This window comes from Sander vitreus, chromosome 3 (assembly GCF_031162955.1).
Source record: "Sander vitreus isolate 19-12246 chromosome 3, sanVit1, whole genome shotgun sequence".
Lineage (NCBI taxonomy): Eukaryota > Metazoa > Chordata > Actinopteri > Perciformes > Percidae > Sander > Sander vitreus.
The window spans coordinates 20706842-20722753 of NC_135857.1; the positions used below are offsets into that span (position 1 = coordinate 20706842).

The window sequence follows — 15912 nt, forward strand, 5'->3', positions numbered from 1 at the left end:
CACCATGAAACGGGAAATTGTTGTAACTCGAATGTACATTGTCCAATGTGCTCCAAGTTGCTCATGCATGATAACAGTCTAGGCCTAAGGACATCCACATGCCAATATTGAATGATAGTCCCACCTACTGGCAACAGGAAATCAGCCTTATGTGACAAACATCATCTGCCCTGCCTAACACAGAATGGCGTTGAGCTTTGAAGACTGAGTAACCGCCCTGCGGTCTTTCACTCGTCCCTCAAGTCCCTCATGTCAAGTCCTCATGTCCACTCCGACAGCAGTACTGCAGCTGAATAAATCAAGTTTAGATACTGACAGAGGATGGGTGCTGCTGACATGTTGTTTTCACTGACTGGCCGGTGTACAAAACAAGGTGTTTGCAGTGTTGGCTGCAAATTTCTGCATTCACTGTACTGTACTGCCCAGCCACTGCACTGTGATCTAATGTTCCATCCAACGATACTTGTAGGTCACCAAAAGAAAAGAAAAAAAACTATACTATAGATAGTTCACACTGTTCCACTTGACCTTGTCAGTCTCCATTCTGCACTCCATTTACTGAGTTATCTAGTTAGAGTGGCGTGTTCTGAAACATGTTAACCAGCTGCCACACATCCATTACCCCTTTCCCTTTGCTTCTCAGTTTAGCAGCATTCACACCCTCAACCCAACCAGCTCTGTCTCTGTTCTCTGTCTATCTCTGTTCTACCAATTAGGGAAGTGTGTGTCAGTGAAGGACAAGTGCTCTATTACCTCTAGAGGTTAAATGAAGCCAGAGCCTTCACTGGTTAATCTGATATCTGTACATGTAAGTGTATGCGTACAGTAAGTGAGCATCCACTTGTATCTGCACGTGTGTCATGCCTCATATTCACCACATTGTAACTTCAGAATCAGAGGTAGGATGTGGTGGTGATGATTAGGACAGTCCTATAATTTAGACAATAAGTAGACTCTCCTGCTCTTATTGCTATCATTGCTAATCAAGACGTCCAATTCAACTTGAAAATGTATTTGTTAAACATCCGAGCTAGTTGCTTTTTATATACATTTCATTGGTTCTTAAGCTACCCAGGTGTGTGCTGGTGTGGTGGAAGTTTTCGATGCAGCAGGTGTAGATGTTTTAAAATAGGAAGGTGAAACAAAATAAAGACAGTCGAAGACTAAACCAAGTTAGGTTTTTGTATTTTATTATAAACTTGCAAGTTTACAAGGAAGCACACAGTTCACAAAAGGCACGCAGCGCTTAAGTGAAAGGTCTGTTCAACGAATAAGAAAAAGCACACAGTATATATGCATCTCCAGTGAGATAGAAAGACATGCCCCCCCCCTTTCTAAACATGACTCAACATTTCTTACAATCACTTCTTCCCCTCTGTAGCACTTTCTACCCAAAGGTTTAGACATCCCATTTATCTCAACTATGTGAGAAGTCTCAACTACTCAGAAATAACAGATAGTTCAGGGTGACCTTGTAGCCCCTATCTGTTCAGCGTACACATTATGTTCCCAGACTATGTGGCTCTTACTTTCAACATGTGAGAATAAGAAAAACACCCTTCCAGTATTGTGAGAGAAACAGTAAAATAAATTATACAAATAATATAGAGAATCATGCTTAAATGTAAATTTGCCATCACACTGGTATGACCACTTCATTTGTTCTCAGGATGCAGAATATGCAGAATATTGAAAAAAGTATCATATATAGCTCTGCTTTCTTTTTCTTGCATTATTGTCCAGCACTGTTTTTGAAATTAATGGTATATATTTTTGTGTATAGAAATATCTATAATGCTCGAGTACAACATTTAAGTACCTCAAAAAGCTCCAGCTTCAAATAACTCCATACACACACACACACACACACACACACACACACACACACACACACACACACACACACACACACACACACACACACACACATCCAAATAAAATAGAGACAGACAGAAAAACATGACATAAACCAATATCCCTCTCTGTGACACCATGATTGGATATTTACTATCTCATTGCTTTAAGCTTACACACAAGAAATGAATTAAATGCTTTTTTCCTTTCTTTTTTTTTCTTTTTCACTGTTTATCCCTGCCTTCATAACAGCAGATTGACATTAAAAGGGCATGGGTGGAATTAACTTTTCTGAGTGTCTCTCTATGTGTGTGTTTGGGGGGTTGCATTCCCAAGCCTATTTTGATGATGTTGGAATGCGAGAGAGAGAAAACAGTCTCTCAAAGGCTCCTATCAAATGCCTGTCATTTCCCCCTTTAACCGCCTAATCCCAGATGGTGTGTGGTTATGGTGCTGTCTTGCTTCTCACACAAACTGTTTGCTGCCTCTCTCTATCTGTCTGTCTCTCTCCCTACCTCTGTCTGTGCATATATCCAACCCTCCCGCTGAGCTGTACATGTCTCTAAAGAGTCAGACCTCCCATGGATCCCTTTCTCTTGCATTGATATCCACTGTTACAGCTTGCTGGTAGGGTGAAAGATGAAGAGACAGTCAGAGAGAGAAAGACTGACAGACAGAGAGACGAAAAAATAAAACAAATCATTGCATAGAGCACAAGGTTAAATATTTTTCCGCAGTTTGAAGTTATTACTTTAGGAAAATATTGCCAGGGGACAGGGAGTTAATCATTAATATTGGTTGAATTATATGATCCTTTTTTTTTTTTTTAATACCAAGAATGGAAAAAAAGCAATGAGAACACCATTCTTCTTAAAATGCAAAGTATGTAATTTCAGCCACTAGGGGTCTCTCAATCAAAACAATCACAAAAGACTGCAAGTACACAACTGAACAAAATATATAACATAGGTCTAGTAATATTTTAATGAGGACATGTTACATATTATACCTTTCTCAGAATGCCATCTCACCTGTTTTAAAATGTATATGAATTATTTATTTTCAGAGTGCAACAACATCAGTGTGAAAGGCTGAACTGATGTAAATTGTGGAAGGGGAGTTTACCACATGGAGCAACGCATTCTCATGAACGGTTCCGTATGAAATCGTATTAAAATGTATGCACACCAAAACGTATGATATCCTACGAAATTAGGAGACCGCTGGTCACGTGACGTTGGCTGGCTAAGAGCTCCATGACGCCGAGCGGCAGCTGCTAGTTGTCTAAGCCGCTACAGAGCTTCGTGACCCGGGCTACAGACCTCCATTGTATCAGCAGTAGTTGTTGGTTCAGTTACCCGAAAATAGGTGACTTTGAGCCGGGTACAAAGCACAGCAAGCTGCGGACATTACGTTTAAATTTAGTCCTCAAACTATGAGCGTTTTGCTACGACGAAAGTTAAGATTAGGCACCAAAACGACTACTTAAAGTGCCCATATTGTGCTCATTTTCAGGTTCATAATTGTATTTAGAGGTTGTACCAGAATAGGTTTACATGGTTTAATTTTCAAAAAACACCAAATCTTTGTTGTACTGCACATTGCTGCAGCTCCTCTTTTTACCCTGTGTGTTGAGCTCTCTGTTTTAGCTACAGAGTGAGGCATCTCACTTCTATCCCATCTTTGTTGGGAGTCGCACATGCGCAGTAGCTAGGTAAGGACTACTAGCTAGAAGCTAGCGCTGCTAGCGGGTAGCCACCTCGTTCTCAATGGCAAAACACTGCTACAACACGAGTTCACCCTAATCTACAAAAGAAATTGTATAGAACTACTTACATGTCCCTTGTCTGCAGGTATTCCACGCAAAGTTGGAAGTGCGCCCTCGTTAAGAAGAAGTCTCCCGGCTAATCCTGCCTTGTACTGACTGAAGTTGGAGAAACTGCTAGCTGATATGGTATTAAATTGGTTAGCACACACCAAATGTTTCGGCCGATGATGTAGACGGCCCTGCCGTTTTTGACCAGCTCACCCGGAGATTGAAGGATGTTTTCTTTTCAAAGTTTGTATGCATGTGGAAGCACCAGAGACACAACATAACACCCCAAATCCCAGAAAAAGTTTTTTTTTCGTAATATGGGCACTGTAAGATTAGGAAAAAGATCGTGGTTTGGATTAAAACGCTCCTAAGGAACACGCATTTCCTGGGTGAAAGTCTTTAGTTTTCCCTGGGAAGTGAACTCCGCTCTCTGGCTTGATGGTCCTGTACGTTAACACACACCCATCCACCCCGACCTCCTCCCTATACGCGGCCAGCCACGTTCTTATACAGAAGCCATCAATTTAGTCACTACAGCAAAATCAACGTGGAATGCTTATGAATTACAGTGCTTAACTTTTCCTATCTTTTTGAACGAATGGTTCATGAGAACCGGCTGCATGGAGATATCTCGACACTTTGTTTTCTAGTTGTTCGGATGATTTGTGGTAACAATAGAGCAATCTTGATCACTTGGCACTTTACCTGTTAAATTCCAGTGCTATAGCTTTTGCATACTGTACCTCATTGACATACATTCTAACAATATTTTGCAACATAGATGACATCTAAACTGCCATTGCCATTGTTGCATGGAAAGTAATTGGAGAAGCTGCAGTATGAACAGACAGTCCAGTTTTCTACTACATTTACTACATTTAAATGTTGCACAGCTATGACAGTTGTGGAACCTTTAAAAGAAAGCTTAAAATGTATTTCTTCACTTTAACTAGCTTTGACTTTTCTGAAACAGGCATGGAACTATTTTTTGCACTTTGCTTTGCACTTATGCACTGCTACACTTCTTTAAAATGTATTTTAATTGATTTTATGCATTATATGTATTCTATTTGTTCTTTTTTTAATTGTCAATTATTTGTTAAATTAATTTTAATTGTCATTCAGTGGGTTTTATTTTTTCACCTTATGATATGCATTCCATGTTATCTATTTTCTATTTATTTTTTTCATCTTACTTTTACTACTATTATCAAGTGGGTTTTATTTTCCATCTCATTCTCTATTACCAAAGCATTCTATCCCTGTTTTTATGTTCATTCTATGTCTATTCTCATGCAAATCACTCACAGTGCATGTAATGTTACTATTATTATCAAATGATTTTAGTTTGCATCTTACTTTGCATAATTATGACAATCTATTAATGTATATGTTCATTCAATGTCTATTTTCATGTTAAGCACTCGAACCCATGTACTTTCCTTATTGTAAAGCACTTTAAGCCACATTGCCTGTATGAAAGGTGTTCTAAAAATAAAGTTTATTTTTATTAGTATATGTTATAGGTGGCTTTAGATATGACAGCAATCAGCCTGCATACACATTTGAACAAAGACACAAGCACACACACAAGATTGCTAAATATCTTGCAATACTGCTTTTTTCTTGGTAAATAGGTGTTGGATTTAGTGAGAAATACAGGTTATTCTAGATCTTCTTGGAATTGCTGGGCTTTAGTCACATAGGCAATAATTTAATGTCTATATACAGTCTGCACCATGATAGTAAACATAATATAGGTTGGCCTCAGTCTGTGTTGTGCCAACACACTGCATTACAGTCCCAGTAAGGCCTTGGGCAAAGTTAATCCAACTGCACATTAACATACTATAAATAACATGAATACATGCACAAGTACACAAACAAACACATAATAGGCATTATCACTCATATATGCATCAATGAACAAACACCCCCCACACACACACACACACACACACACACACACACAAAGATATAACAAATCCCAAAGAAAAGTTTACTTTTCTCTCTAGCTTTGGCCTCCAGATAAGTGGAAAAGGAAAGCAAAGATGACAAAAAAGCCAGAAATTGACTAAGCAGACCAAGGACAGAAACAGGAAGAGGCTGAGGAGGAACATGCCCTGCCATCATGCGAAATGAGCTTCTATTTCCACAGAGGTCATGAAAGAGAATAAACATCCAATATGACGATTACTAAACCTGGATGTCCCTCGGAGTTATGCTTGGTACCAATCATATTTCAGGTTAACTATTATTGATATATTTGCAATAGAACTGCATAATCATTAAACATAATTTGTATGTATTATTAGTAATTTTTACTAAGTTAAACCAGAATGAGCTGTAGCAACCTGGACGACATTTGCAGTAAGTATTGCCAAACATGAGCCTTGCTGCCAGAAGTAGTTTTTCATCAAGTGCACAACACACATAAGAATAAGAGAAAGAACATAGAGAAATATGTCAAGGAATGTGTTTGCAGGTATGTTCTGGATGAACATTTTGGAACTTAGCAGGTTAAATAAAAATGTTGTTCTCATGTTATTTTAACCACAAAATCAGTTGGCATTATTTTTCTTTCAAAACGTGTTTACTGTACAACATGGATTTCTACTGTTTAATTAATTTTTTTAAGATTATTTTTTGGGGGGCTTTTCCCTTTATTATACAGTGACAGTGGATAGACATGAAAGGGGGAGAGAGATGGGGGACGACACGCAGCAGGTCGTATTCGAACTCACGCCGATGCAGGACTCAGCCAACATGGGGTGAATGCTCTTACTGGGTGAGCTGGAGGCCGCCCCCTGTTTAATTTTGTAATCGGAATTTCTGTCTCTGGTCGTCTGTGTGTCCTGCTGAGGTGACCTGGAGAGAGGCAGTGAACCCTTGAGTACCCTTATTGGAGTATTTCCATGTATGCTACTTTATACTTGCTATTAATACATTTCAGAGAGAAATGTTGTTCATTGCACTCCACTAATCTCACAACTATAGCTACTACATTTCAGAGTAAGTTTTCACATAAAAAAACATTATAAGATTACAAAATGCAATGGATTATTAAAAGATGTAACCAGATGTTTGAATTGTGACCCCTTTCAAAAAAAGCAGTGTCTAGCTGAGTCCCTTTCTCATATTTCAGAGGCTTGTTCACAGTTACATTAGAGAAAAATCATTAAATGGTTTTAGTAACTGTGAGGCCTAAAAATTTAAAAAATATCCAATATATCACAACAACAGAAATATTAGAGAAAGGTCCATAAAATAATTACATGTGTGTTTTGCAAAACTTTCCTCTCACATTATTCATCTATGACCCCTCAGATATATCTTGTAACACAAGCAGTTGGGAACAACTCAAATAAACAATTGATAAGGTAATTGCGTTACACCTCAACCAACAGTACAATGTCACGGTAAAATGCAGCTTACATATGATGCCTTAGTATTACCAATATAATAAAGTAATTTACAGTACAATGATATTACAGTCGCAGGGGCCATTTTTCTGCAGAACTTTGAGTTTTTAAAGCTTTTAAAGTTTTTTGCTTATAATGATAACATACTTATGTTGGCTTTTGAATCCAAAAATGTACTTGTATTTAATTGTTACACTGGTACGTAAAGGTTCTGTGTACTGCACCACTGGACAGACATTGCATCTGACAGGTGACCTGTCTATAGTATTGAATATATAAATAGGCTAGAGCATAGATATTGCACGCCTAAGACATAATTATTATAATTTTTATTAATAGTGCTATTTAGTTAATTAGAGTAAATGTAAAGTGTTGCTCATACTTGTATAGTTTCTGTTTTTGTAGCAGTTGTAGTTGTGGGTGACGCACAGGGCCAGCCCAGCAGAGACTGGACAGAGGGATTGTATCCACGCCTTCTTCACCCCATCAATGCTTTGTCCTCATTCACTCCAGCGAAACACAAACTGCTGACAAGGTACGTCACTAAGGCTTTTTATAATTTGGTATTTGTACATTCACTATCAGGAAATGTTTTTATTAAGGACTTTGAAGGAGTCAGCGCGTCCCTATTAAATCTGAGCGCGGCTTTTCCTCTGGAAGCTCGCTATTTGTTCAGTCTGTGCCTTTTGAAAGTAAAAGCGCCTCCACGAGCCAGCTGCCCGTCTGCAGACACATTTATATTCGCTAACGGCCTTATTGTTTCCAAATATTTGAGGAGTATATTAAGACGCTTCGAAAGTGACCCCCGTATAGCTATGTATCTCTCTCTCTCTCTCTCTCTCTCTCTCTCTCTCTCTCTCTCTCTCTCTCTTACACACACATACGCACGCACGCACGCACACACCCGCCATTCTGCTATATTCTACTGTATTACTGTATTATTTGAAGAACTTTGATCCACACTTTGTTTACCAAAATATGTAGGTTGAATGCAGTTAACCAATTTGCCAGCTGGTTTAAGCACTACTGTCCTATACTATACTATATCATACTCTTAAATATGTAGGCTAATAAATGGGATTAGTTTTTAACAGCACAGGGACACTACACTGACATGGGTTAAAAATAAATGTGTTCATTTCAGCAGTTACGAAAACACTCAAATTCTTTACGCAATTGAAGGTGTCATCGCCCACAGTACTGTATCAAAAAAGCTTGAAAATGAGAAACCTGTGTATAAAAGTATAACTTCTTTGTGATAGAGTAGAGTTAAGACTGTCTGTGGTGTTCTGGCTTAATCAGTTGTTACAGGCCTATTTGTTATTTAATGTTATATTTCAATCTAATAAGCTACATTTTCATATAAAAAGATGAATAATAAAGTGTTTGTTTTTGCATTTTTTTTCTCTCCCCAGGATTTTCCATGGCAACAGTATATCTGTGGAATGGCTTCGCCCTTCTTCTTCTGTTACCTAATTTCCAGTCTGTATCATCTGCCACCCAAGATGACCTTGTAATCAACACCAGGCATGGAAAGGTTCAAGGGAAGTTACTTCCAGGGCTGGGTGGTGATGTTAGAGCATTTCTGGGAATTCCTTATGGTAAACCACCTCTGGGGAAACTGAGATTCAGAGCACCAGAGCCAGTAGAGAGATGGGAAGGGGTGAGGGATGCCACCAGATTCCCAAATTCCTGCTACCAGTTGCCGGATACAGCCTTTCCAGGTAGCCTACATGCATATATGGTGTGAGTTACATCCCTGCCAAAAAGATATCCAAAGATTAAAAACACCTGTCTGAAATGTCAGCCAGTACTTGATGTCACACTAAGACTAGACAGAGCCCATAAAGTCCCAATTTTTTTTTTATTTATTTGTATGCAAAGAAAATTATATCTGTGCACACAATTAGTTTTTATATGCAAACAATATCCATATATTCAGCACAAATTATATTATGGTTAAATGTTTATTTTCTATAATCTTGTTTTTATTTCATGCAAAACAAAATAAGTAGCATAGCATTTTATCATAGTGTGGCATAGTGTCCATGGACATAAACGCTCAATGGTGTTTTTTGCCCCCAACTGCTCCTTCCAGGCAGCACTGCGACTGCTGCCTTCAAGGCACCTAACCCTAACTTTAACCCTAACCATAACCAGTGCCTAATCCTAGCGCCGCTGGGGGCAAAAAACACCAATAAACGACATAAACATGTGCACCCTTTGTTAACGTGTTAAACTCTTAGCATGAGCTAATGAAATGTGGTAAGAGGTACAGGGTCCAAGGTAAGCACAATCATTACAAACATGAATTTGTCCCTCGAGAAGTTGAACTTCCATATAATTGAGGGATTCACGAGAAAAGAATGATAGAATTTATGCAGTGGAGGCCAAGTTATCCTGGCTTCTAGTCCCTTTCAGAATATTCTAACCTCTGAAAACCTTGGATCCTACACTTCCCATGATGCAACTTGATAGTGTCTCTTTGCCTCACTGTCCCTGCCTGGTAAATGCTCAATTCTTTTCAACTGATCATCCCCTGTTTTGTAGTGCATGCGTTTTGTTATACATTTTAAATCTCTAAGCCTGAACCCCAAATAAATGATCTAAATTAAACCCTTTAAGGTGCTCCTTTAAGTTCAAACTGCATACTTAAATAAGACTGAGTTGGACTTTTTACACTTGGATGACCAATGTGTGACAAGGTACCGAAGGAGTCTAGCTAAGTACATGTTTGAATAAAAGGCGTGGCATTAAATTTGATACAGTGCCCTACTCAAGATATGGGTTGGGGCTGGGTCATGGATACATAGCTATTTGTAGACAGCCACCTGTCAGAGTTGTTTCGAAGCCAGCTACAACCAGTGCCAGGCATATGTACAGAAAAAATGCCCTTTACTCCAAATATAGATATGACAACACAGATAGACATGGACAGAAGGCACTGATGTTCGACTGCTGTTTCTGCTTTGGACAAATTGGATTATTTTTTCGTGTACTGCTTTTGTAACAGTTTGAGAGCTATATAAATGAATATCTAATTTCAAAATACTGCTTGCAAGTACCATAATGAAGTTGAACTTTAAGTTATTTCTTAGCTTGCTAGCGATGGAAGCTAACACGGCTCACACATACAGGCTGATAATGATACAGCACAGAATATGGACAACAACAACTTCTATAATATAACTTGGGTTAAAATATTCAGTGCTATTTGACAACTGAACAGTGCTGGCTGTGCAGATTAGTAGTGTAATTTGAGTCGGAGTTGGATTGATCTCACAATGCAGCATTCATAATAAATATAGGAAGGGCCTCAACTTTACTGAACAGCAAATTGAACTTTCCAAGCCAGTTCTGGAGATATCTGAAAAGGAGGGTTGGAGGGTTGGGTATGTTCACCATGCCTGCCTTACTTACACTATAAGGATATATAAGAAAACAGGTAGGAATGTTTGACCTTCTTTGTCATCACACTGGGTCAAAACATGGTATTTAAGTATGTTTACCACTGAACATCTGAGGGAACAGAGATAAGAGTATCTAGCAATTGCTAGATTACAGTCCCAATCAGTCCTTCCTGACATTGATACAATATTGTCATTTTTTCCAGGGTTCAAAGGTGCAGAAATGTGGAACCCAAACACTCCTGTGAGTGAGGACTGTCTGTACCTAAACGTCTGGTCCCCACGTTTCAACAAAACCCAGCCTATGCCCCCACCACTTGCTGCTGTCCTTGTCTGGATCTACGGAGGCGGGTTCACCCTAGGAACATCCTCTCTGGACATTTATGATGGTCGCTTCTTGAGTAAATCTGAAAGTGTTGTTGTGGTATCAATGAATTACAGGTAAGAACTGAAGTAAATTTAACAAAAAAAAAATAGTGTACATATTTACTGTACGTAACTGTAACTAATTGGCAATTAGCAATAAGGGGAACATCTTGGATTAGGTTCTGTTCTTTACGTACTTGGCATGAGAGTTGATTCTTGCCTACATTGGAAGTTGCACAAGTTCATTAAAAAATGGTAGATGGTTTGGGTGCAAAAAGCGAGTAAAGGTAGCCTGACAAGCCAGACCCACATCAAGATGTTGGGTCTGGAAACTCACCATTAGCAGGGCTCAATCCGAGGGGCAGGATAAATGGTTGTCTTTCAAATTCCAACTACATGCAATAGGATAGCGCTACAAACAACCAGAGCATCGCTAGTTGATAGAAAGACTGCTGTTCGCCAGCAGCAGTCATCTTCTTTGTTTTCAAGTAGCAGGGAATTCACGCGGAACCGTCGCAACTCTGCCGTCCTTATGTTAAGCCCGCCCACCGACTCTATGCACAATGTGATTGGCCTGACCAGAATTTGGTTTTTCCAGCTCTCAAGCCAACAGAGAGTTGCTCGACTGATTCTGGCTGCAAATTACATTTGCTGCCGCTAGGGTGCAGGAAAGTCCTTACCACTATGTGCAATACCCTTCTCTTTACTCATTTAGATGGGATGTGGAATCTGCAAGAGTAGGTGGAATTATCTTCAGTTAAATTCTGTTAACGTCTTTCTTCATTCTTCTGCTCATCTGTTACAGACTTGGAGCTTTTGGTTTCCTGTCTATTCCTGACAGCAAGAACATCCAGAGCAATGTAGGCCTGCTGGACCAGCGCTTGGCCCTCCAGTGGGTAGCCAACAATATAGCTGCATTTGGAGGTGATTCTGCAAAGGTAAAATGTTTTCGTCTAAAATCAGACAACAACATTAGTTTAAATTGTAGTTTAAACAATAAAAACAAGTGATTTCGTTTGTCAGGTGACTCTGTTTGGGGAGAGTGCTGGTTCAGCATCTGTGGGCTTCCACCTGCTCTCCCCAGGCAGCCACGGTCTTTTTCAAAGGGCTGTGATGCAGAGTGGCTCTCCTAATGCACCCTGGGCCACAATCAGCCAGACTGAGACCTGGCGCAGGTAGGGTGTATTAATTCAGTCACCTGCTTAAATGTTTTCACTCCCTCTGTCACAAATATTTGTTTAAAATGTGTCTCTTTCTCCCTCACATTCCTCGTCATTCGTTCTGTCACCAATTGACTTGCTACCTCTCTACGCTAACATCCAGGTCCATGAAGCTGGTAACATTACTGGGTTGTCCCACGTCTCCTCCAGCTGTTATGGAAGTTTGTCTGCAGCAGGCTGATCCTCTGAAAATCTCAATAAAGCAATACGACGTTTTAATACAGCCTACAATCTTAGCCACACCCTTTGTCCCTCATGTTGATGGGGACTTCATACCAGATACAGTCGAAGTAGGTGTGTGTGTCTGTGTGTGTGTGTGTGTGTGTGTGTGTGTGTGTGTGTGTGTGTGTGTGGAGACGCCAATTTATAAATGTGCCTATTGCACATGTAACATGTTGTGTGTTTTTGTGTGTATTATAAGTATTATATATTTTCAATATCTTATCTCGTATAGCTGATAGCAAATGTCAATCACCCAAAGCCATTGTTTTTTTTAATTTAGCATTTGAGATACTTTATTCATTTTAATTACTATTTTTACAGGTTGCCGCACTTTAAAGGCTTTCACACATGGAAATGCATACTTATATTTAGTTGATAATCTTTGTAAGATGTAACCTGCCTACAATTAGATGTCAAACATTGACTAGCTGTATCCTGGTTTCAGCTGTCATCAAAACTAAGCTCACTGGGAAATTATCACAATATTATTTGACAAAAATTGAAAAACATCTTGCATCACAAACACCAGCTACCTTTTTGTTTTTCCCTGCAGGTGTTGCTTAGTACCGGTACCCTCCCAAAGACAGAGGTCCTGTTTGGCCTAAACAGGGATGAAGGGACCTACTTCCTAGTTTATGGAATGCCTGGATTTAACATCACCGGTCAGAGCCTCATCACCAGGAATGAGTTCCTGAAAGGAGTGGCGATTTCAATGGCACGTGCAAGTGATGTCACAAAAGATACGGCTATTTTCCAGTACACTGACTGGACAGATGAGAATAACAGGATGAAAAATCGCGACTCGCTGGGAAGTCTGGTTGGAGACCAACTGTTTGTTTGTCCTGTGCTAGAGTTTGCTAACAGGTAAAGAGCAATACTATGGTATATCCTCAGCCTTGTCTGGCCCATTGTCTTCAGGCACCGCCCTACATATTACATATTTAAACTTAAGCCAATATGCTGCACAGTGGTTTATAGTATTATGAGACATAATGTTACAACTCTGGAAAGTCATCACCCTGGCAATCATTTAAATATTTCATCATGATGAGCACAAGAGAAGTAAAAATATGTTGTTGACTTTATAAAAGTAATTTACCGTGAAATGTGCATTTGGATCTGTATGTTATTGAGCCTTGTTACAACTTGTCAACTTGTTACAGAATGACCCTACAATTATTATTATTTTTGCCAGGGCTCTTCTCATTGGCATCAATGTGGTACTATAATCCAAATAAATAAGGGGCTGTTTTCATGTAGTGCTGAACACTGCCCTATCCAACTGGATGGGTTGGGTCCCATAAAATAGGACCAAATGTCACTTCTTGTTTTTTGTGTTTGTTACATAAGTTTGTGTTTTATTTTCTTAATTTAACCTGACCTAGCAGTCCAAAAGTAGATCAATATTGCCATTTCCCTCCAGGTACTCTCAACGTGGTGGTAAGGCTTTCCTTTATTTATTTGACCACCGGTCTTCCGTCAATCCTTGGCCAGAATGGATGGGTGTTATGCACGGCTACGAGATAGAATTTGTCTTCGGAATGCCTCTGAATGTATCCCTGGGATACACGAAGAATGAAGTGAACATGACCAAGAAGTTTATAAAACACTGGGCCAACTTTGCCCATACAGGGTATGCATAAGCAGATAGCCAATCAGTCACTCATTGTTTAGGGACCTTCATGGCACTGTGGAATTGTCTTAAATTGGCTTTTGTTTTTGTCAGTAATCCAAGCATTGATGGAGCTAACTGGCCCGTGTTCACTCCGGAACAGCAAGCGTATGTCACTCTGAACTACAACCATCCAGAACAAAAGAGGATGATGAGCGCTAACAAGTGTCACCTCTGGAACAAATTAATGCCAAAAGTACAAAAAGTATCAGGTAAAACATCTATCTATCTATCTTTCTATTTATCTATCTCACGCATACACACAGAACTCTATATAGTTATTAGAGTAGGAGGCCTTGCGTCAGTCTCTGCCAGGGAGGCGTTTTGCCTGGTTTAGCGTGTGGAGGAGATTTGTATCCTGACTTGCACCCCTCCACGTCACCACAGTTCTGAATGTGTGAGTGGGAGTAGAGGAGGGTCAGTCATCACTTCACTGAACACTGATTACACACAGGGTGAATAATACTCATAATATAATAATACTAATAATACTCATACACCTCTCCACAGTGGTCATTATTCTCTCTCTCTCTCTCTCTCTCTCTCACACACACACACACACACACACACACACACAAACACACACATCATGCAAAAATATGACCGTATTTTAGATCAATTTTATTGAAAGTGACAGGAACAGAACATGAAAATGATAGTAACTAAATCACATTGCACAAATCAGCTATCTTTCAACAATTCTATTGTGAAAGATTACAAAATAAAAGTCTCTCTGTCTGCCTATTTCTCCACAGATGATCTTCGGTCTTGTGTTAAAGCAAATGGGCTCATAATCCACTGTAATTACACCTTCCTCCTCATTCTATTGGTTATAACTTTAACCTATTGATAGAGTGATGAGACCTACGTTTTATACAGCCATATACAACAGTTTACATAAAATATAGTGGTTTGGTCTTTACTGTTATTTAAAACATTTTGTGATTGGCCTACTGAATTGTATATTTAAATAATTTTTTTTTTTGCTTATGGAGTGTGTGGTTTAGGTAAACAAATGCTCCTGTTTTTTTGGAACATTACAATAACCAGCATTCACAGTGATTACTTCATAAAGCCACTGTATGCAGCTGCATACATAACATTCTCCCTAGCTCTGACGGAACTATATTTTAGGATGCTAAAATTTGAATGGTCCTAATGAGGGAAGCAGTACTTTTTCTTTTGCAGTTACTGGTATTGTACCATGCACAACAACCAAATAGTAGCTTATGTTATGACATGTGAACGTTATTGATGATAACTGTTCTAGTCAGTTCTGATAAATGTACAGCTGCCATTTAATTCCATTTGTTTATGTTTTTCTTTCAAAAGTGTGCATATAAATGGTGCTTACATTAAATGCAGACTGATTGAAATGTTTGAGTGCACACGTATTGGACAAATCTGAGATCAGTTTCTGAATATAACGCAGGTGACTCAAAATTTTTGAAGCTTGAATTACACAAATTAATTTTCAAGCTGCAGAAAACACATTATTTCCTTGTTGTCAAGTAAAATCTATTACCACTCTCATGTCTAGTAGACTACGTCATTACAAAGACAATCAGGGATGGTGTGGCTTTGTTGTATATTGTATTGCTCAGTAAAAACCATGTAATGATCATTAAAGATTTGGATATAACGTTAATCAACACTGGGGTATTCTTTGATTTAATAAAGTTTTATGTATTAGGTTGACTGATTTATAATTGTCTGATAAGCACTCTATGCTTCTTCAAACACACAGGAAAAAAACACAATTGTTCTTACTTCCGCTGAGTTGTACACATGCTTATCATATATATAATTTTTATGAAGGAAGGGAAACATTGTATTAGTATTAAAAACAGGCGAATAGTGGCCGTTTAGCTCAGTTGGTAGAGCGGGCGCACATATGCAGAGGTTTATTCCTCGACGCAGAAGGTCCAGGGTT

General features: G+C 39.0%; 1 protein-coding gene across 2 annotated transcripts; it reads left to right on the forward strand.

Moving 5' to 3' along the window:
• Positions 1 to 7540: 7540 nt before the first annotated feature.
• Positions 7541 to 15673, forward strand: LOC144515531 (acetylcholinesterase-like). Of its 2 annotated transcripts, XM_078246472.1 has the most exons (10): positions 7541 to 7627; positions 8508 to 8816; positions 10706 to 10940; positions 11671 to 11803; positions 11889 to 12040; positions 12189 to 12375; positions 12861 to 13171; positions 13731 to 13940; positions 14034 to 14191; positions 14735 to 15673. In XM_078246472.1, the coding sequence occupies exons 2-10, from the start codon at positions 8516 to 8518 to the stop codon at positions 14827 to 14829; spliced, it is 1782 nt and encodes a 593-aa protein (XP_078102598.1). In that variant the 5' UTR covers positions 7541 to 7627; positions 8508 to 8515; the 3' UTR covers positions 14830 to 15673. The 2 variants fall into 2 exon arrangements, with proteins under 2 accessions (XP_078102598.1, XP_078102599.1); XM_078246473.1 differs by lacking the exon at positions 13731 to 13940.
• Positions 15674 to 15912: the final 239 nt, after the last annotated feature.

What these genes read in the sequence shown, in the direction of transcription:
- LOC144515531 (XM_078246472.1), top strand. Translation starts at nt 8,516, where the DNA reads ATGGCAACAGTATATCTGTGGAATGGCTTCGCCCTTCTTCTTCTGTTA. An exon ending in GTGCTAGAGTTTGCTAACAG is followed by an intron (nt 13,172 to 13,730) that starts GTAAAGAGCAAT and finishes ATTTCCCTCCAG; the next exon opens with GTACTCTCAACGTGGTGGTA. An exon ending in GCCAACTTTGCCCATACAGG is followed by an intron (nt 13,941 to 14,033) that starts GTATGCATAAGC and finishes TGTTTTTGTCAG; the next exon opens with TAATCCAAGCATTGATGGAG.